The sequence below is a fragment of the Urocitellus parryii genome, chromosome 15 (genome assembly GCF_045843805.1).
Source record: "Urocitellus parryii isolate mUroPar1 chromosome 15, mUroPar1.hap1, whole genome shotgun sequence".
Taxonomy (NCBI): Eukaryota; Metazoa; Chordata; class Mammalia; order Rodentia; family Sciuridae; genus Urocitellus; species Urocitellus parryii.
This window is the reverse complement of record NC_135545.1, coordinates 11,832,548-11,852,334: the sequence shown is the minus strand read 5'-3', so window position 1 is coordinate 11,852,334 and position 19,787 is coordinate 11,832,548. Positions and strand designations below refer to the sequence as shown.

Sequence of the window (19,787 nt, the reverse complement as noted above, 5' to 3'; positions counted from 1 at the left end):
TCTGGGGGTGTAGCTCAGAGGTACAGCACCCCTCAGATCAATCCCCAGCAGTGAAAGAGAAGAGGGAGGGCAAAGGGCTTGGAAGGCCTGTCTCCAGAGATGTTCCAGTGGCCAATAAGCACATGACACGCTCAGTGTCATCAGTCACTAAGGAACCAAATCAAAATCACAATGACACCTCACCCCGCACCTTCCTACATTCCCCAGGGACTCTGAAGAGGTGCAGTCACAGTGGAGAACACCTGGGCACTTCCTGCCAGAGCTAGGCAGAAGCCCATCCACCCAGCACTCCCATGGCTGGGCACGTGCCCACGGGATGGGAAACAGGGACTCCAATAGCTCCCCCAGGCTAAGGCTCGCCACACCATTCTTCACAACAGGCAGGTGGGGAAACAACCCGAGTCCATCAACAGAGGAATACATAAAAAAACATGGCTTAAAAATATGTTGGATTATTGTTTGGCCATAAAAAATAAGGTTTTGATGAACAATACAACCTGGGTCTACCTGAAAACATGATTTAACAAGAAGCAAATGGTATGTGGTTGGATAATTTCATTTATTTTATTTTTTTAATATTTAGTTTCTAGTTTTTAGGTGGACACAATATCTTTATTTGGTTTTTATGTGGTGCTGAGAATCGAACCCAGTGCCTCACGCATGCAGGGTGAGTGTGCTACCACTTGAGCCCCAGCCCCAGCCCTGTATAATTTCATTTATATGAAATATCTAGAATAGGAAAATTCATAGAGACAGGAAAGAGATTCAAGGTTACCTGAGGCTAGTGGGTCCTGAAACGTGATAGCTTAATGGTCAGAGTTTTAGTGCAAGATGAAAAAATCCTGGAAATAGTAGTGATTGTTGTATATTTGAATGGACTCATGGCATGCATTTCTACAGTTTAAAGGGTTAATAGAGCACATTTTTGTAATAAGTATTACACTATGAAAAGTTTTTAAGAAAGATGTGCATAAGATACACCCACTCTGCTTAGTGTCTGTGTGCATTGCATGTGTGTGTGTGTGTGTGTGTGTGTGAGAGAGAGAGAGAGAGAGAGAGAGAGAGAGACAGAGAGACAGAGAGACAGAGAGACAAAGAGACAGAGGGAGAGAGGTGAGGGACTAGGGATAGTCCCCAGGAACACTCTACACTGAACTACATTGCATTTTTTTATTTTGAGACAAAGTCAAACTAAGTTGCATGGGCTGGCCTCAAACTAGCGATCCTCCTGCTTCAGCTTCCTGAACAGCTGGGATGAGAGGCTGTGTCATGTATCTGGCCAAATAATCTCCATAATACTCACACGACACCAGCCAACCGCAGATATAGCTCACAAGGCCAGTGCTTGCCCCCTAAAGCCTCAGGAGACACCTCCCCATGTCCTTCCTTTGAACCCTCAGGCACAGAGGGCCCCTATTGAGGCTGCCCATTCCCTGGGGACACAGTCCTCCCTACTCTGGAGCAGGAATCCCCAGGACAGCTCCTGTCCTCTCCCTAGACTCACCCTGCACTGGACAGAGTCAGGTATCCTGGGGACACTCAGTAAACAGGACCCACTCTGCAGCCAATAGGTCAGGGTCACCTTTGCCCAGGGTCAGGGCCAGCTCTCACCATTTGGACCCTGGACAGCATCCCTGCTACAGTCCCTGACACTGGCCACAGGACTCCTCATGACCTCCAGGGGGCGACATGGGACTCACAGTCAACACTTGGCAAATTGGTTCTGAGGCTTCCACTGGGCTTTGGCTCAGGAGGTGGAAATGTGGCGAGATTTGCATCCACAATAGACCAATAGACAACAGGGTGTCTCCCAAGAACCTACTCGGCTCCCACCCCCCTCTTTCCTTGGCCTGTGATGACCCTCTGAGCAGGCCTTTGCCTCTGGGTATCACCCATGGAAAAGTCAGGGTGACCACAGGAGAATCACTAGGTAGAGGACAGAGGCCACCCAAGGAAGGCATGGGCAGGCCTGAGACACAGCTGCACCAAAAGATGGAGAGAGAGAGGGTCTCCCTAAAATCTCTCCCTGAGGACCAAGGAGCCCATGGTCACCCACCTCCACTACCACAGTCCTCCCCTCCCAGGACACAAAGGGTGTGAAGTCCTGAGATAGCCACTCAGAGGCCAAGCTGGAGACACCAGGACAGAGAGCAGGTCCCCTCACCAGCCATCACTCAGAGGGCCCCTTTCCTGACCCCAGAGCTTTCTCTGTCCCCTTCCTGCAGAGAGGAAATCCTCCTTCTTAGAGCATTTGAGAACATGGGGAAGACACGGGGCTAAATTGGGACTCTCATCATAAAGGAAACATGCCCAGGGTGAGGGGACCCCAGGGGTTCCCTGGGTGGTGCTGAGAGCCCTGAGGCCAGGACACAGCTGAGGCCAGTGCTGGGTGAGCCACTTCTCTCAGGGGACAGCATCCCCACCTGCCTTGCTGCTCAGGGTGTGGCATGCAGTAGTGAAACCCAACAGGGAAAGCAGAAGGGACAGGAGCAGGACTGAGAGGGAGGGGACAGAGAGGCTTTCTGAACACAGACCCCGCCCCCAGCCCTGTGACCCAGGAAAGTGCTCCTGCCCTGGGAGGAGGCTGAGCTCAGAGAGGAGCAGGGCAGCAGGGCTGACTGGCCTGGACCTTGGCTTCCCAGCGGGTCTGCAGTGAAGCTCCTTCCACAGAGGGGACAGAGCAGCAGGGACCATGCAGCCCCCCTCAGCCTGTCCCTGCAGAGGGGGCATCCCCTGGCAGGGGGTCCTGCTGGCAGGTAAGAGGGGACAGTTCCCTGAGGAGGGAGGGAGGTGGGAGCACTTGTTGGTGCCCCCCGGGAGGACACGACCCTCACAAGGAACACTGGGCTTCACTCTGTCCCATTGGGAACCCACTGGGAGCAGAACAGAGAAGACAGACAGAAGCTCACCAAGAGGAACAGATGAAGGGAGATGGAAAGCTCAGGGGTTCTCTTCCCCAAGTTACTCACCAGGGACCTTTATATTTTGAACATCAGTGTTAACAGCTCTGTCAGGGCCACTCTCCAAATAGAAGGGCAACTTGAGCAGTGGACACTGTCTGCAGCCACCAGCCTCAGACATTGGCACACAGACACCTGGACGCTCAGGGCGGGGACCCTGCTTCACTCATCCACAGGAGGCTGAGCCTGGTCCAGGCCCTGGGCCACAACAAGGGTCAGACTAGTCTCTGCCTCCTGGAGCTTCCTCTCTAGAGGGCAGGAGGCCAGGCCAGAGGGAGATCTGCAGGTGAGGCCAGGTGCTGTGTAGATCTAGGAGGGCAGAGAGCAGGGGAATGTCCACAGGGAAGACCTGGGGTCTGTAAGGAGGTGGTCAGGGGAGGCAGGTGTCCAGGTGCCCTGGGCGTGAGCAGGGATCTGAGGGCACTGAGGGGCCAGCTTTGCAGACTCCGGGAGACGAGTGTTCCAGAGGAATGACAAGCTTAGGAGTCCTGAAGGAATGCATATCAATCTGCTGGCTTTGACCCAGGGACTCACCCACTCACCACACACCCTAAGGTTGAGGAATGAGGACTCCTGCTGGGGATCTGGGCCCCATCTTTCCACCCAATACAAAGGGCCCAGTATTGATGGATTTCTCTCTCTTCCCTCCTAGTCTCACTGTTCACCTTCTGGAACCCGCACGCCACTGCCCAGCTCACTATTGAACCAGTGCCTTTCTATGCTGCTGAAGGGAGAGATGTTCTTCTACTTGTCCACAATGTGTCGGGGAACACTGTAGGCTACTCCTGGTACAGAGGGCAAATAACAGATCAAAACCTTCTCATTCTATCCTACTCGAATCTCACACACTCAGCTACCCAAGGCCCTGCATTCAGTGGTCGAGAGATAGTATACCCCAATGGGTCCCTGCTGTTCGTGAATGTGACAAAGGAGGACACAGGATTCTACACCCTACAAACTATAACTGTCAATTTACATGTTGAAACAGCAACTGGAGAGATCCGTGTACATGGTGAGTGATGCCCCAGGTCTTCTGGGTGTTGGAGGGATCAACTCCACTGCACACACAGGACCCTGAGACCTGGGTCTTCCTCCCTCCTCCTGTGCATTCTGTCCCCACAGTTGAGTTGGAGCATTTAGTGCAGGACACACGCAGGGCAGAAAGACTTCAGAAGATCCGAGTCCTCTGCCTGAATCCACTGGCAGAGAGCAGGGTGGTCTGGTGGGAGACTCGGCCCAGGAAGAGCAGTCTCAGCCCAGCCTCTGTGTCCTTCCCAGGAGCATGGCCCTGAGAAAGACCCTGCAGGACTGAGTCAGGCCTGGCCTGAGGGCCCTGGAGTCCTCACAGAGAAGGTCAGCCCCAGGATGCCCCTGCTTGAGACCTATGTCCCAGGCTCCTGGCTCCAGGTGACCCTGAGGACGTGTGGCCAGGGTTGGAGTTTGGCTTCCTGTTGAGGCCCGCTGGGGAGCAATGATTTACTGGCCACCTGATCTGGTAGCTCCTGGAGGTGGTCAGCAGCCAGGGCACAGTCCCAGGAGCCACATCTGGGCAAGGGCACCTGGGCATCTCCTTCTCCTGGGACTAGGTGTGGCGAGCACAGAGGGACAGGGGCCTCAGGCCAAGTCAGGTGCCCTGATGGACTTCTATGAGGCTCCACAGGAAGGTCCATGTCCCCAAGGGGAGGAACAGAGGAAAGAGATGCCCCTGGAGCTGCTGGTCCTCCCGGGACCAGCCCAGGGCGCTCTCACTGGGGGGCAGAGCAGAGTAGGGGCGTTTTCTTTGGGGGCAGCTCCTCTAAACCAAGGTCAGGTTACTGTGAGGATTTCAAGGTTAACTTAGAGACAACATGGTGAACCAGACACCACTTCCCATGTATCCAGTAAAGGGAAACTGAGGCACAGGGAACACAGCTGCTGAATCAGGTCACACAGATCATGGGTGGCAGGTCAGTGGTGCATGTCAGTCTGCAGCCAGAGCCCCATGCTCTGCATGCTGAGGGCCTATTAGGCATCTATGGACCAGAGACCAGTCATTGGCTCAGGGCACTGGCAGCTGGAGGGGACAGTCTGGTCTGGGAGCAAATGGAGGATAATCAACTTTTACTCTGGAACCAAATTACCTGCCTCAACAGAATGTCCAGGCCTCCCCCTGCCACAGCTGGTCCACGCCCTCCCTCCCTGAACTTGAAGTCTCCTGTTTCCTGGTGTGTTGGGTGTCACTCCCTCTGTGGCATAAGGTGTTTCATTTTTTCTTTTCTGGGGGGAGCAAGGAGAATGGGGGTACCAGGGATTGAACTCAGGGACACTCGACCACTGATCCACATCCCAGGCCTGTTTTGTATTTTATTTGGAGACAGGGTCTCACTGAGCTGCTTTAGCCTGACTATTGCTGAGGCTGGCTTTGAACTCACGATCCTCCTGTCTCAGCCTCCTGAGCCACTGGGGTTACAGGTGTGCGCCACCAGCCCAGCCCTCTGGAGCATAAGGAAGAGGACTTTTCTTTCTCACTCCCCACCAGAGCCTCCAACTAGCACAAGGCCCAGGGTGTAGACAAGTCTCAGTGGTTTTATGGGGAAGGAGGGAGGAAAGATCATGAATGAATGACCCTGAACCCCTTCAGAGCCTGGAACCTGCATGTGCAATCCCAGGGGGTTCTGCCACCTGCTCCCTGTCTCTCCTGGAGGCTGAGGCTCTTGCTCCATCCCAACAACCACCTCTTCTGAGGCCACCTAGGAGCCACATCACACGATGCCCTTGGGGTGGCCGGGCTGTGGAGGGTCTTCAGGGTGGCCCTGGGTCAGTTCTGAGGTGGCCACGAGGCTTGTGGACCTGGGGCTTTAAGTCACTGTACCCCCACTGCTCCCTGCCATGGCGATTCTGGCTGTCTTACTCCTGCCTGTCCGTCCTCTCCCTCCTCCTATTTCAGGCTGGACTGGCCCTGCCCTCCATGGTGAGCCATGCCCTTCCCTCCCTGCACTAATGGCCATCTGTCCTGTCCACCTCCTGCTAACACCTGGGGCCATACCCCTCTTGCCATAGTAAAGGGCACAGAAACAGTCGAGGCAGGTGTCCCTGTCAGGCTGCATCAGGGACAATGTCACCGACTGTGAAGGAGGCACCACTGTGTCCCTTCCAGGGCTCTTTCCTTCCATGACAATGACATGTGAAATAGGCCAGGACACAGGCCTGAGCATCTCCCCCATCTGCTCTCTGCACTGACTCAGCGAGGGGGGCAGAGGCAGGAAGGGCGGCAAGCCCCTAGGTCCCAGGCTCCTTACACCCAGATGACTGGTGGCTCCATCCTGGTCCCTAAGTGGGGCTCACGCTCCTCAGTGACTCCCAGGACCTTCCCCAAGGGGGAGCTGGACTGAAGGGTGCTGTCTCAGGGGCTGTCTATTCCATATGTGCCTGTGTCCCCATGAGGACACCATCACCACAAGGGAGGTCTGTCCCCACATCGTGTGATGCTCCAGCCACGGTCACTTACATTAGGCTCTAGGCTCCGATATGGATCAATTTGATGATCTCACTGCACTTCCTGGGTGAAAAGAACAGGAAGAAGCCATTCCACAGGCCTGTGTCAGGTGCTTCCCCACTTTGCTGAGTCTCCACAGCAATTGGGAACATAGACTTCTAGATTGATTAACATGATCAATAATACTTCTCTGAGTTTGGTGTTGTGCCCCATTTCACATAACAGAGACCCTCAGATGTCCCCTCCGACCATTCAGTCCTCCACCAGGACCCACAGGTCTCTCCTTACTCAGGAGGCTGCTGGTTTCAAACTGACTTTAGCATCTGCCTTGGGTCATAATGTGACCCCCACAGGACTTCAGAGCTCAGTCTAAGACACTGTGCTCCTTAGAGAAATATTTCTTTCAGAAAGGAGTCTTAGATCCTGGGTATTAAAACTATTTTCCCATATGGGAAAACTTTACCATCCCCCATTTCTACCCCAGGTCTGCCACACACAAGCCCACGAGGCCGTATTTTCAGCAAGGTCCTGGTCCTCTATTCCACCTCTTAGTGCTAATGTGTTAGGAACCATCCACTGGTCTCTCAGGACCATTCCACATGCCTCACCTGCTCTCTGCAGGGGGTGAGGGATGTAAAGACCAAGGACAGGAACATGATTCTGCTCTAAACCTTGTCTGTCCCCTCACCCTAGAGCATTCTTTGGACTCATGCTTTGCCTTTCAGGTGTCACTGGCTCCTGTCAGTCACCAGGAAACACCTGAGCAGAACTGTCCCCCATGTGGCCCCAGCCTGATCACCAAACTGAATACCCCCCGGCTCCTAGTGTGGGATTTCTGTTCACACACCCCATTCTCATATCAGGCTGTGGGGTTTTCTTGGGGTTTAGGCACAGTGGGGTGTCCCATCATGACCCACCTCTAGGATGACCTTGAGAACCAAAGGCTCAGAGGACACACACGTGGGCGGAGCCCTGGAGTCCATGCAGCTGGAGGGACTCTCAGTCTCAAGGCCAGCCAGGGCCAGCGAGAACCAGGAGAGACACGGGGTTTCTAACTCCCAGTCCTGGGTCTGTCCAGGACCAAACTCTGCAATTAAGTGCACCTGTGAGAAACTCTGTGCTTCTCCCAGACACAGCCCAGGGAGCCCCACCTCCTCTGATCCCTCAGATCCTCTTGCATCTGCCCAGGATACCCACTCTGCCTGGTTCTTCAGGACTCAGGTTGGTGGGAGGTGACAGGCCAGCTCAGGTGGAAAGACGCCTTTGCGGGGATCACAGGGCAATCCTCACTTTGTTGTCTGCACAGAGAAATTACCCAAACCCAACATCACAATCAACAACTCCCACCCCATGGAGGGTGAGGACTCTCTAGCATTAATGTGTGAACCTGAGATTAATTATGCAACCTACCTGTGGAAGATAAATAGTCAGAGGATCCCAGATGGTGACAGGCTGAAGCTCTCCAACAACACAGGACTCTCACTTTATTCAATGTCACAAGGAATGACCCAGGACCCTATGAGTGTGAAACCCAGAACCCAGTGAGTGCCAGCCAAAGTGACCCACTCACCCTGAGTATTTCCTGTGAGTAACTTCTATTCCTCCATTACCCTGGCTGTGAACTCAAACACACAGGGCCAGAGGCTGGGCCACTTAGTCCCTCTCAGGTCCAAGTACACAGACCCTCTCTCCTGGGCACCTGGACTGGCTGTGACAATAGCCCCAGGCACATCCAGGCAGGCCCAGCCTTTGGTCATGAATAGGAGGGAGGGCTTGTGGTTCCCTGGGGAGGCCTGGGGTCAGCCACCTGGGACAGAGAAGCAGGGGAATGTCACAGACTAATTTCAGTGAACAAAGGGGTTTGGTTGACACTTTCTGTGAGTGTGTATGTTGCTGGGATTTGAACCCAAGGCCTCATGCATGCTGGGCAGGTGCTGTACCACTGTACTTCCCAGCCTAGTTGCGACTTTAAAAAAAAAAAAAACAAGGTTGTGACATGGATCAGTAGTTCTATTGTGGTCTTCTACAGTCCCCTTCCCTCTGATGATATTACATGTGGCTTTATTCTGTTTGCTCCAGATGGCCCAGATGCCCCCATCATAAACCCCCCAGACTCACATTTCCGTCCAGGGACAAATCTCAACCTCTCCTGCCACGCAGACTCTAACCCGCCTGCTCAGTACTCTTGGTTTTTCAATGGGAGGCCCCTGGAGTCCACACAAGAGCTCTCAGTCCCCAACCTCTCTACAAATAATAGCGGATCCTATGTGTGTGTCGCCCATAACTCTGTCACTAACCTCAATTGGACAACAACCAAGAATATTACTGTCTCTGATTAGTGGACCCTGGAGCACAGTATCAAGTGCTGGGTGGAGTCTTGATTTTCTGGAAACAACATGGAAGAAGTTCCTTCCTAGCCTGGCACAAGCAAATCCTGCTTTCTGTTACCTCCTCCGTGAGCGTCAAGGAACCTGCATGGCTTTGCAATACATTCATCCTCTTTTTCCCCAAATGACAGGAGGAAAGCCCCCTCAGATGGGGGACAAGCAGCTCTGCTCCTGTCCTGCTCCGACTCCATCTGGGGTGGGAGGGGTGGGTAGGAAAGAGGCCTGGGAGGCCCATCTGGAATCTGGATCAATCCTGTGGTCAGTTGATGCCTCCCACGTCAGGAGCACGGGAGGCAAAGAGTCAGCCTGAGGGCAGATGCTTCTGAGTGGTGTCCTGGCTCTGAAGTCCCCAGGTGCATAGGGTTGGGAACACAAGCCCATGTCATGCACCATGGAGAATAGCAGAGATGCACACCTGGAGGGACGGGAGCCTCACCTGCAGAGTCCCTGCAGGGCCAGGCAGGGCGGTGCCCAGAGCATGTGTTTGCACAGAGGACAAGGTGCCAGGGTTTGTCAACACTGTAACCTTCATCCCCACAGGTTTCTTTCACTGGGATATTTAATCCACAGGCCAGGAAATAAAAGTCCTCTTCAAACTGACAAATCCTGTAGATTTGAATTCTCCAGACACTAAGGTCAAGAAGACGGGCTGGACCATCTTAATTCCCTGACAGATTATTTAATGAAAACTATACACTTTGCCTCGGAATGTAAAGCTACTTCCTGCCTGAGATCCTGACCTTCTAGAGGCACAGAAAGTACTAGAAAGAGGTTGCACAAGAGTGGATGGAAAAATTGTTCCACCTGAGGATGAGCTTGCTGGACAGATCCTATAGAGATGTCCAGGGACCCTCAGGGGTCACTCTGGGTGATCTGAGGTCAGAAGGAGGGGCTGCACTTTCTTTAAATTGTCACCTGAATGATGACACCCAAACTCTGCCGAGGATCAGGGCCACCTTGTGGGGCACCTTACACAACTCACTGGGGCCCTGAGCACTGGCTAAGGTCTCTGAGGAAGGACCACCTCAGGTCTGCAGCTGAAGCTCCTTCCACAGAGGGGGACAGGGCAGCAGCAGGGACCATGCAACCCACCTCAGCCTGTCCCTGCAGAGGGGGCATCTCCTGGCAGGGGATCCTGCTGGCAGGTAAGAGGGGAAAATTCCCTGAAAAAAGGTGGGAGGTAGGTGGTGGAGCACAGTCTTGCTGGTGCCCCCTGGGGAGGACACAACCCTCACAGGGGACACAGGCTTCACATGGAACCTGATGGGAACAGAACCCAGAAGAGAAGCTCACCAACAGGAAACTCTTAGTGACCTGGAGCTGATGAAGGGGGACAGAAAGCTCAGGGGTATCTTTTCCAGGGCATCTCCTTCCCCAGGACTAGGTGTGGTGAGCAGAGGGACAGGGGTCTCAGGCCAAGTCAGGTGCCCTGATGGACTTCTATGAGGCTCCACAGGAAGGTCCGTGTCCCCAAGGGGAGGAACAGAGGAAAGAGATGCTCCTGGAGCTCCTGGTCCTCCCGGGACCAGCCCAGGGCTCTCTCACTGGGAGGCAGATCAGAGTAGGGGCTTTTTCTTTGGGGTCAGCTCCTCTAAACCAAGGTCAGTTACTGTGAGTATTTCAAGGTTAACTTAGAGACAACATGGTGAACCAGACACCACTTCCCATGTATCCAATAAAGGGAAACTGAGGCACAGGGAACACTGTTGCTGAATCAGGTCACACAGACCATGGGTGGCAGGTCAGTGGTGCATGTCACTGTGTATCCAGAGCCCCGTGCTCTGCATGCTGAGGGCCTATTAGGCATCTGTGCACCAGACACCAGTCATTGGCTCAGGGCACTGGCAGCCTGGAGGGGACAGTGTGGTCTGGGAGTGAGAGCAAATGGAGATAATCAATTTTTACTTTACAACCAAATACCCTCCCTCAACAGAGTGCCCAGGCCTCCCCCTCACAGCCGCCCAGGACCAGAGTGTCAATCCTGCGTTAACTGAGAAATCCTTTACATCTGAATCCAACCATCTAAGCCATCAGGACTGGGCTGGGTGTCCCCACTCCCTAGTGGTCACTGAACTGCTCTACTCCATGCAAATCCTGCCTGGATCCAAGGTGGACAGGCTGATAGTCCCTCCTTCCCCAACATACATGGCAGAGGTTCCAGAAATCACCAACCAAACTTTTATAGAGTCACTGCTGTGGTGTGAATGTGACCCCAAAAGCATGTAGTGGTAACTGAACTCCCAGGGATTTGAGGTGTGGCCTCAGGGAAGGACATAGGTCCCTGTGAAAGGAACAAGAGAACCAGGTCCTGAAGAGGTGGCTTTCTGAAAAGGGGTGAGTGTGGCCCCTTCTGATCTCTCCTCATGGGGAGCCCCCACTGTTAAGATGCAGCAAGCAGCCCTCTTCACATGGGGCCCCTAGATCTTGAACTTCCCTGGCTCCAGAACAGTGAGCAGCAGATCTCTCTTCTTTACACACTACCCAGTCTCAGGTGCTCTGTTAGAGCAGCACAAGATGCACCAAGACCAGCACAGAAGTTCTGGAAGATAAGACACAGAGTCCACGGGAAAACCCACTTGATAATGAGGTGGCTGGACCTGGGGCCTGAGAGGAGTTTCCCATCTGGATCCCAGAGAGATATCAAGGGACCAGTCTGGGGTCTCCCTGAGGTCATCTAGGGTCAGAGGGAGGTTGAGCAAGTTCCTATTTTAAGATGAGGAACCTGAGGAGGTTGCTGTGTAGTCCAAGGTCAACGTATTGCAGTATATTTTGTAGTTTCCCAGAAGAGACTTGAACCATTTCAGACCCAAGATCATAACAAGGGCATCTTATTTCTGGGTCCTCACCCACTGCCCATGGCCTCAACCATCCAGCTCATCCTCTGGACCCCTCACCCACATCACGATGGCCCAGAGAACAGACAGACGTCTCTGAGGACAGACAGGGCCCCAGGCCTCAGGCCCACTGTCAGTCAGCCCCTTGCTGTTTTTCCACAGGGCTTGTGGCCCAGCCCTCCCTCAGAGCCACCAACACAGAACCACACTCTGTGGCCATGACCTGCTTCTCAGGTGGCCCTGGACTCTCCATCACGTGGATCCTCAACAGCCAGACTCTGCAGCTCACAGACAGGATGCAGCTGTCCCCGGACCACAGGACCCTCCGCATAGACCCCGTCAGACAGGAGGATGCCGGGGAGTATCAGTGTGAGGCCTCCAACCCCGCCAGTTCCACCAGGAGTGACCGCTACAGGCTGGCTGTGATCTGTGAGTGGCCCTGTCCCACCCAGTGCTTCCGTCACATATTCCACTGTCAAGGGCCATCATATGGCACCAGCCATGAGCATGGGGTAGATGCCAGAGCCTGGAAAGAATGGGGTTGACTACCCAGAAATTAGGTGCCTTGATGTCACCTTGGTTCTGATCTGACCCGAGGCTAGGCCTGGGCTAGACAGTCTGTGAGGGCTGCCCGCTGACACTGTCCTGAGATGGGAAGGAAGAAAAGAGGAAGAGGGGGTGGGGTGGGGCTCAGTGGTAGAGCACTGGCCCGGCCTCTGTGAGAACCTGGGTTCAATTCTCAGCATCAAACAAACAAATGAATAAAATCAAGGTCCTTCAACATCTAAAAAATATACTAAAATAGAAGAGAAGAGGAAGAGACCTTCACAGGAGCATGAGCAGGATGTGGCCCAGCTCCATGTGGAGAGGGTCAGGCTAGAGCACATGCAGGTTTCACAACCAAACGTGAGGAAATCGCCAGAAGCAGAGAGTCGGGAGGACATGGTGACGACATGACAAACTGCACTGGGACCTTGGTGCCATTCCCTTCCACCCTCTGTGGCCCCCTGCAGGGCCCAGCTGGTTCCCCTGAAGACCTGACCTTCAGCCCCTTTCTCTTCTCTTTCAGCAGCAGAGAGGACCCCAGGCCTCCCTGTGGGGGCCGTCGCTGGCATCGTGACTGGGGTCCTGGTCGGGGTGGCTCTGGTGGCCGCTCTGGGGTGTTTCCTGCTCCACACAAGAACTGGAAGGTACCCAGGCTTCCCCCCCTGATCCCACCCAGGTGACCCCAGGCCTGAGGGAAGGAGACCCGTCCTCAGACTCTGGCCTGACCCCCACCTCCCCACTTCCCCAGAACCCTCCCCCTCGTTCCCCAGGCTCCACACTCAGCAGCTGCTGGCCCTGGGCTGCTGCCTCCACAGCTGCCTCCTCTGTGCACTGGTCACTAGGGACCTGTCCCCAGAGCACTGTCCTCCTTCCCTCACACAGAACTTCCTGAAGTGCTTCCTGTGACAGAGTTAGTCTCAAATCTGTCACCTCCTATAGTTTATTTCCTTCAATCCCAAGTGAGGTGTGAGGCTGTTTATCTCAGAAGTGGCCTGTCCAGGTCACTCAGTCACTTGGAGGGGTCTTGAGAGGCTGGAGGGGTCAGCTCCCATAGCTTTATGGTCACCCACACCCCTGATATGTGAGGTGGCAGTCCTGGGGCCCAGCCAGGATAGTGTGTCTTGGGATGTCCTTTGCCTCCTGGACACATGGGTGGAGAGCACAAAAGGCCACTGTCACATTACCTCATCTCCTGGCCTGAGCAAGGGTCCTCCACAGCAGAGTTACCAAGGTCAGGGATTATCAAGATGCAAGTGGTGCTGTAGTGCCCTGCCTACGTGGTGACCCTGCTTCCCTGTCCTCCCATGGCATGGACCCTTCCACTCAGTCAAAGTCTCCTGCTTTAGTTCTTCCTCAATCCTCAGTCCCTTTTCTGGGTCCCTCAGCCAACGTTCTCCTGGGTCTGCACCTGGGAGGGTCCTTCACCTTGGCCCAGGGCAGCAGTGTCTTCTTAAGGCCTTTCCAGCCCTCCCCTCCCCTGGGCCCCCTGGTACACAGACCAGATGGAGAGGGGAAGGTTTCACACCCTCCTTGGAAATGGGGTACCCTCCTCATCCTCTATCTGATCCCAGTCATGACCTCTCTCTGCACCCTCATGAATAAGCCTGACCTTCCCTAGGGCTGGTGTCCAGCAAGGCCTCAGAGACCACCGCACCCCAGCATCAACAGCCAGTGAGTGCCCCTTCAGCCTGTGGGTGGCTGGGAGCCTCTAGGCCTGTCCCACAGTGTCACTCTTGCATTCAATCACCCCTTGGGTCAGGTCCTTCCTCTGGGGCCTCCAGGAGCCCGGTCATCAAACACTCAAGACAGGGGACCCACTTGTTCACACCTTTGGCATCTAGTCACCTTTTGCTGCAAGGTCTCTCCTAGGACATGTTGTCTTCTCTGACCCCCTGAAAGCTCAGGACTCCCAACTCCTCCTTCTGCAAGTGCCCAGGCCTCACCACACCCTCCTTTAACTCTGTCTCTGTTCCAGGCCAAGTTCCCTCTGACAGCTCCACTTCTCTGGTAAGTCCCCCCAGCTCCCTACACACAGGGACCCAGCTGTGCAGGCTCAGGGAAGGGACACTGTCAACCCCAGTACAGCACAGATGGCCCCTCTAATGTTGTCCAGGACAAGGTTTGCCTGACCCTGGCCAGAGGCTTGGCCACTCTCAGGGACAGGCCCACTATCACTATGTCCTCAGCCCACCCTGCTTCCTTCCATCTTGTCTCAGGGGAGCCCTGGAGGCCAGCAGGTGCAGAGTGGGTGCTGGGAGCTTCTATTAGTGGTCCTGGGTTAATGATGGGGGCCACAGTCTGGACAGAAACTGGGGTGACTGTGCAGAAGTAGAGGCTGGTGGCTCAGGACCCAGAGCTGTAACTCCTGGGAAGAAAGGGCTAAACAGACACAGGGAGTAAGCTCTGGCCTGTCAGAGACCAGAACCTTCCAGGCACCACCCAGCACCTGCTCACTGGAGTCTCAGCCTTGATGACCCTCCCTTGCTGACCTTGATGTGCACTCTCCTTCCCCTGCCCAGGCCCCTGTCCCTGGTCACATTGTTGCTGTTCCCATCTACCAGGTGAGTGTGGGTGTTGAATATTCTGGTCCACTGTCTAAGGACCAGACCCTGTACCTGTGACTAGCCAAACCTTCTTGAGTTTTCGGGAAAGGGTAGTCAAAACAGAATCAGGGTTGGTGAGCACAGGAGGAAGGGACCTGGAAACAGGAGCCACTGAGCCCAGCCGGGCACAGGCACAGAGCAGACCCCCGTGGGCCAGGGCCTAGGAGTCCCTGAATCCTGTTCTCAGAAGGACACAGGGTCAGAGCCTCTTGGTTCTTTTTCAGGAATTACTAAACCCTGACCTGGACATCTACTGCCGGGCCGACCACACAGCCTTTGGGGGTTCCTAGTTCCCACCAGACAAGGCTCCATATTGATGGAGGGAGGGTCCCACTAGGACCCCACACCATGGGCAATGGAGCAAAGATGGAGCCTGAGCTCTGGGAGACTCTGGAGGGGGAGAGGTCCTCATGGGATCTGGAAGTGACACAGGCTGCCCTGGGCTCTGAATGGCCAGCACTAGGCTGTCTGTGCCCAGGAGCAGGGGCTTCAGGGAGAGGGAAGGGCCCTGTGGGTCACCTGGAAAGGCGCTGAATAAAGACCCCTTCCCTCCTTCGCTCTTGGTTCCTGTGGGAACGTCTCTTGGCAGACACTCCCCTCAGGGTCCAGGTCAGCTCTCTCCTGTGTCTCGCAGGGGAATCGTGGTCTCTAAGTGGTTCCCACAGGTTTCTCTTCCGGGGAGACAGGAGCTGGGAGGTGGGACCAGGGCAAAGGTCGGGTCTGTCCACAGGGAAGGGTGAGGGTCCCAAGGCCCTGCAGCCAGCACGGCACTCAGTGGCCCTCACGCTCCAGGGACCCAGGGTGGCTATAAGCTATGGCCACTGATTGCTTCTCTACCCAAAGGCCAGTACTCAGGACATCTTCACCTCTGCTGGGACAGGAATAGTGACTGTCAGAGTAATCAGGGGATAGGGCCAGACCCAGACTCAGGCCCTGAACAAGGGCCTCAGGCCCTGCCCGAGGATCCAGCCCTGCCCTCCCATCACCTTCCACTCTGCCCTGCCTGGTCTCTCTGGAACCAGCCTCCTCTCCACACTCCCGCACCCAGGGCAGAGGCTCAGGGCTCCCCACATGGGGCTCTCCAGGCTTCATGTGATGGGACAGAGGGTCTCCTCCCTGACCTGGGGCCCAGGATGTCCACTGCAGCCTCCTCCACACAACTGAGCCACTGCTCTGACTCCGGTGAGGGCTGGGAAGGGTGATATTCTCAGACAGGTCACGTGAATCAGGCCACTACATTCCTGGATATCAGAGGTCCATGTACTAAAGCTCAGGGAAGCTCTGCTGATGGCTGAGAGTTTTCTGTCCTGAGATGAAAAGTCGGAAGAGACCCTCAGAGATTCCCCCGTGACTCAGCTCTAGTGAGTCTCATCCTGCATGAACATAGCATCAGGTTACACGCAGTGACTTGCCTTGGTTTCCTGGGGCAGCTGCCAGACTGTCTCCAGCACAGTGGCTCCAACAGCGATCTCAGGTGTCCTTGCAGCTGCATTCTTTATGGAGGCTTCAGGGGCTGTGCCCACAGTCAAAGGAACCTTAAGACTCAGGTCTCTGTTGAATCTTCAAACCTGGTGGGAACTTTCACTAACTCTTGGCCCCAGGTCCTGTCCTGGGAACCACACCTGCTGGAGCACCTTCGTGCACAGCATCCCGCTCCCTGAGCCACACATGAGCCCCTGGGAACCTGGGTCAAGCTGAGCCCCTCCAAGCCAAGCATGGCATCCCTCTTCCTCCTTCCCATCTCATCCCATCCAAGAAGGTACCCTGCTCCTATAGAGCCACCCTGGCCCTCCAGGGACTCAGGTCCAGACCCTGCAGTGTCCCTGCAGGTCACACATCACCCAGGGTGCCCAGGGGAAGGGTCTCCTGTGTGCTCAGGGTAGCCTCCCTGTACCCTGAGGTCCTCTGTATACTGTCCCTGAAGCCACTGCTTCTCCCTGGAGACAGCCTCAGGTCACAACAGGCAGAGCTGAGGTGCTGGCTCTCCAGGGGTCCTTCCCATTCCTACCACATGAACCTGCTGAGCCCTGAGACCCTCCCCTCAACAGGTGCCTTGTGCTCTGGGCTCCTGAACACCTGCCCCCACACATGCCAGCTTCAGGTCAATGACAACCACCAGCTCTGACATCCTCACCCACGGCAGATGTCTGAGCAGACTCACCAGGTGAGTGAACATAGTGAGACCCTGAGGCTTCAGCGTGCAGCAACAGGCTATTTCCTCTCCTCCATCCCTGAGGGGAGTGCGCTCCACAGGCTGCCTCTGACCTGTCTATCCCTGTGACAGCAGGTGCTGCTTTTGCATTGTGGCCTGGGTGCTCTCCACACCCCCAGGAACCCAAACCTGTCTGTGCCCCGCCTCAGCCACACTCCTCAGCCTCCTTCTCCCCTCCATCTGCTCTGACCCTGCAGAGAAGTGGACAGCCCTCCTAGCCCCTCCCTGCTCACTGCCAGCCTTGGGTGATCACCAAAAGGTCTGCAGGGGTCACCTGTGCTCAGGTGGGTCATTTGTGGGACCAAACAGAAAATAAAAGCCTCCCACATGCCTGCAACTCTCACAAGGGAAAATAAACAGAGAACAACTCTAACCAAAAGAAGAAGCCAAGAGTGTCCCATGGGTTCCTAACAGTGCACCATCCTGGTTGTGATCTTCTTCAAGAGACACCTCCATGTCCTTCCCTTGAAAATGTGGGACACAAGGCTCCTCCTGAGGCTCCACATTCCTGGGTGCCAAGTTCTCCCCACTCTGAACAGGAGTCCTCAGATGAACTCCCATCCTCTCCCTAGACTCACCCCAGGCAGCCTGGGGACCTGCATTGAACAGGACCCACCCTGCAGGCTGTAGATCAGGGCCAACTGGGCCCAGATTTCAGGGCCAGCTCTCACCATTTGGACCCTGGTCAGCTTCCCGACTACAGTTTCTGACACTGGCCACGGGTCTACTCATGACTTCCCGAAGTGACACTGGGACTCACAGCCACCACTCAACATAGTGTGATTCTGTATGACAGGAGCGTGGCTTTGGCTGGAGATGGAGGTGGAGATGTCACCTGTGTTCCACCTCAGCCCCTGGGCTCCCTCCCACATGCCCACTGTCCCCACACTCCTTCCTGGTCCTGGAGAACCCTGCTTGGCCATGGGTCACTGTGTAGTCCCCTCCTTCCTGGCATCACCTGCAGGAAAATGCAGGGTGACCACAAGAGAACCATCCAGGCAGAGGACAGAGGCCACCCACAGAGGACATGGGCAGGCCTGAGCCTCAGCTGCACCAACAAATGGAGAGAAAAGCTTTCCCTGAAATCTTTCCCCAAGGGCAGCAGAGCCCAGGGTCACCTGCCTCCCACTGCCACAACCTCCCTTCCCAGGACACAGGTCACCTGCCCCTGCACACCCAGGCCCTGAAGCTTCCTCTGGGACACTAGAGTCTGGGTCTCTGAGGCTGGGCTGGTGACACCAGAGATGGAGGGAAGTCCCTGGACCTGTCATACGTCAGTGGGGCCCATTCTAGCTCCAGAGCCAAGCTGTCCTCGTCCTCCTGGGAGGAAATCCACCTTCCCAGAGCTTTGGAGAACATGGGGAAGACGTGGGCCAAACTGGGACTCTCATCATAAAGGAAATATGCCCAGGGTGAGGGGACCCCAGGGGCTCCCTGTGAGGTGCTGAGAGCCCTGAGGCCAGGACACAGCTGAGGCCAGTGCTGGGTGAGCCACTTCTCTCAGGGGACAGCGTCCCCACCTGCCTTGCTCCTCAAGGTGTGGCATGGGGTCCAAAAAGGGAACAGAGGGAAAGAGGAAGAGGAACTAGAGGCAGGACTGAGAGGGAGGGGACAGAGAGGTTCCTCCACAGAGACCCCGCCCCCAGCCCTGTGACCCAGGAAAGTGCTCCTGCCCTGGGAGGAGGCTGAGCTCAGAGAGGAGCAGGGCAGCAGGGCTGACTGGCCTGGACCTCGGCTCCCCAGCGGGTCTGCAGTGAGCTCCTTCCACAGAGGGGATAGAGCAGCAGTGGGGGCCAGGGAACCCTCCACTCATGCCACCAACACAAAACTGCAGCCTGGTCAGGACCTGCCTCTCAGATGACACTGGGACCTTCACCGGGTGGATCTTCGTAGCCAGAGTCTGCAGGTCACAGAGAGCAGGCAGCTGCGGGACCACAGCACCCTCAGCACTGACACCGTCAGACAGGAGGATGCCGGGGTGAATCACTCTAAACCCTTTTATTTCTACCAAGAGTGACACCCTCAGCTGACAATGAATTATGACCCTCCTTTGGCCCCTCCTATCAGTTACTCAACTCTGTTGAATATTTTTTGCTGTAAAGTGGAAGTTATCAGGCACTTAGGTTTATACAGCTGTTGAGAATCCTTAATCTAGTGAAGGTGGACAGTCCTCAGGACTGGAACTGAGTCAGTAAATGCTCTGTGAACTGACAGGCCCATTATTCTTGACCTAAGGTCCTGTGCGACACCAGGTCCCACCCTTTGCAGGTCTCACAGGCGTCCTATCCACTGTGGAGCGAGATGGTGTTCTGCAGGGACAGGGGCACCTGGGCTGAGACCCAGAGAGAGACAGTGCTGAGAGGACAAGGCCTCTCCCGCCCTGTGGCTCCACCATCCCCCTGGAAGATGCTCCCAGGCACACCTGCCCTAAGGGACCCAAGCCCAGGCTGAGTCCTTCTAAGGATAAACCCAAAGCCCCGAGCACCCGCCCCCAGGCCTGCACCAGTCCTTTCAGGCCTCACCCTCCTGGACCAGCAAACACCAGCCCCTACCCAGGGAGTGGCCTTCATCCACCACGACACAGAGGATTCCTAGACACATGTAATGTCATTGGAGTGAAGACAGCAGCTTCTCCATAAGAGGCTGGCCTCTGACCTCCCCAAGGCACAGGGCTCTCTCCCTGTCCTTAAAGGTTCTGGGAACTTTGCGCTTCTGAGCCCCAGTTTGAAGGATGGTGCCTCAATGCACCCCTCATCCTATGAGGGACAGC

The 19,787-nt window shown here is 55.3% G+C and overlaps 2 protein-coding genes across 2 annotated transcripts in view; both read left to right on the top strand.

Moving 5' to 3' along the window:
- The first annotated feature begins 2,692 nt into the window (after nucleotides 1–2,692).
- On the top strand, nucleotides 2,693–8,774 carry LOC144250321 (cell adhesion molecule CEACAM6-like). Its single transcript, XM_077792885.1, is given in 5 exon segments — nucleotides 2,693–2,756; nucleotides 3,613–3,972; nucleotides 7,742–7,900; nucleotides 7,903–8,019; nucleotides 8,515–8,774. Coding segments are annotated over 5 exon segments (960 nt in total).
- A 1,129-nt stretch (nucleotides 8,775–9,903) lies between these two features.
- LOC144250285 (cell adhesion molecule CEACAM1-like) overlaps nucleotides 9,904–19,787 on the top strand; it is a 44,871-nt gene continuing 34,987 nt past the window's right edge. Inside the window, 5 exon segments of the mRNA XM_077792799.1 lie at nucleotides 9,904–9,967; nucleotides 11,819–12,085; nucleotides 12,726–12,846; nucleotides 13,821–13,873; nucleotides 14,178–14,209. Of these exon segments, the coding sequence (XP_077648925.1) occupies nucleotides 9,904–9,967; nucleotides 11,819–12,085; nucleotides 12,726–12,846; nucleotides 13,821–13,873; nucleotides 14,178–14,209 (537 nt within the window).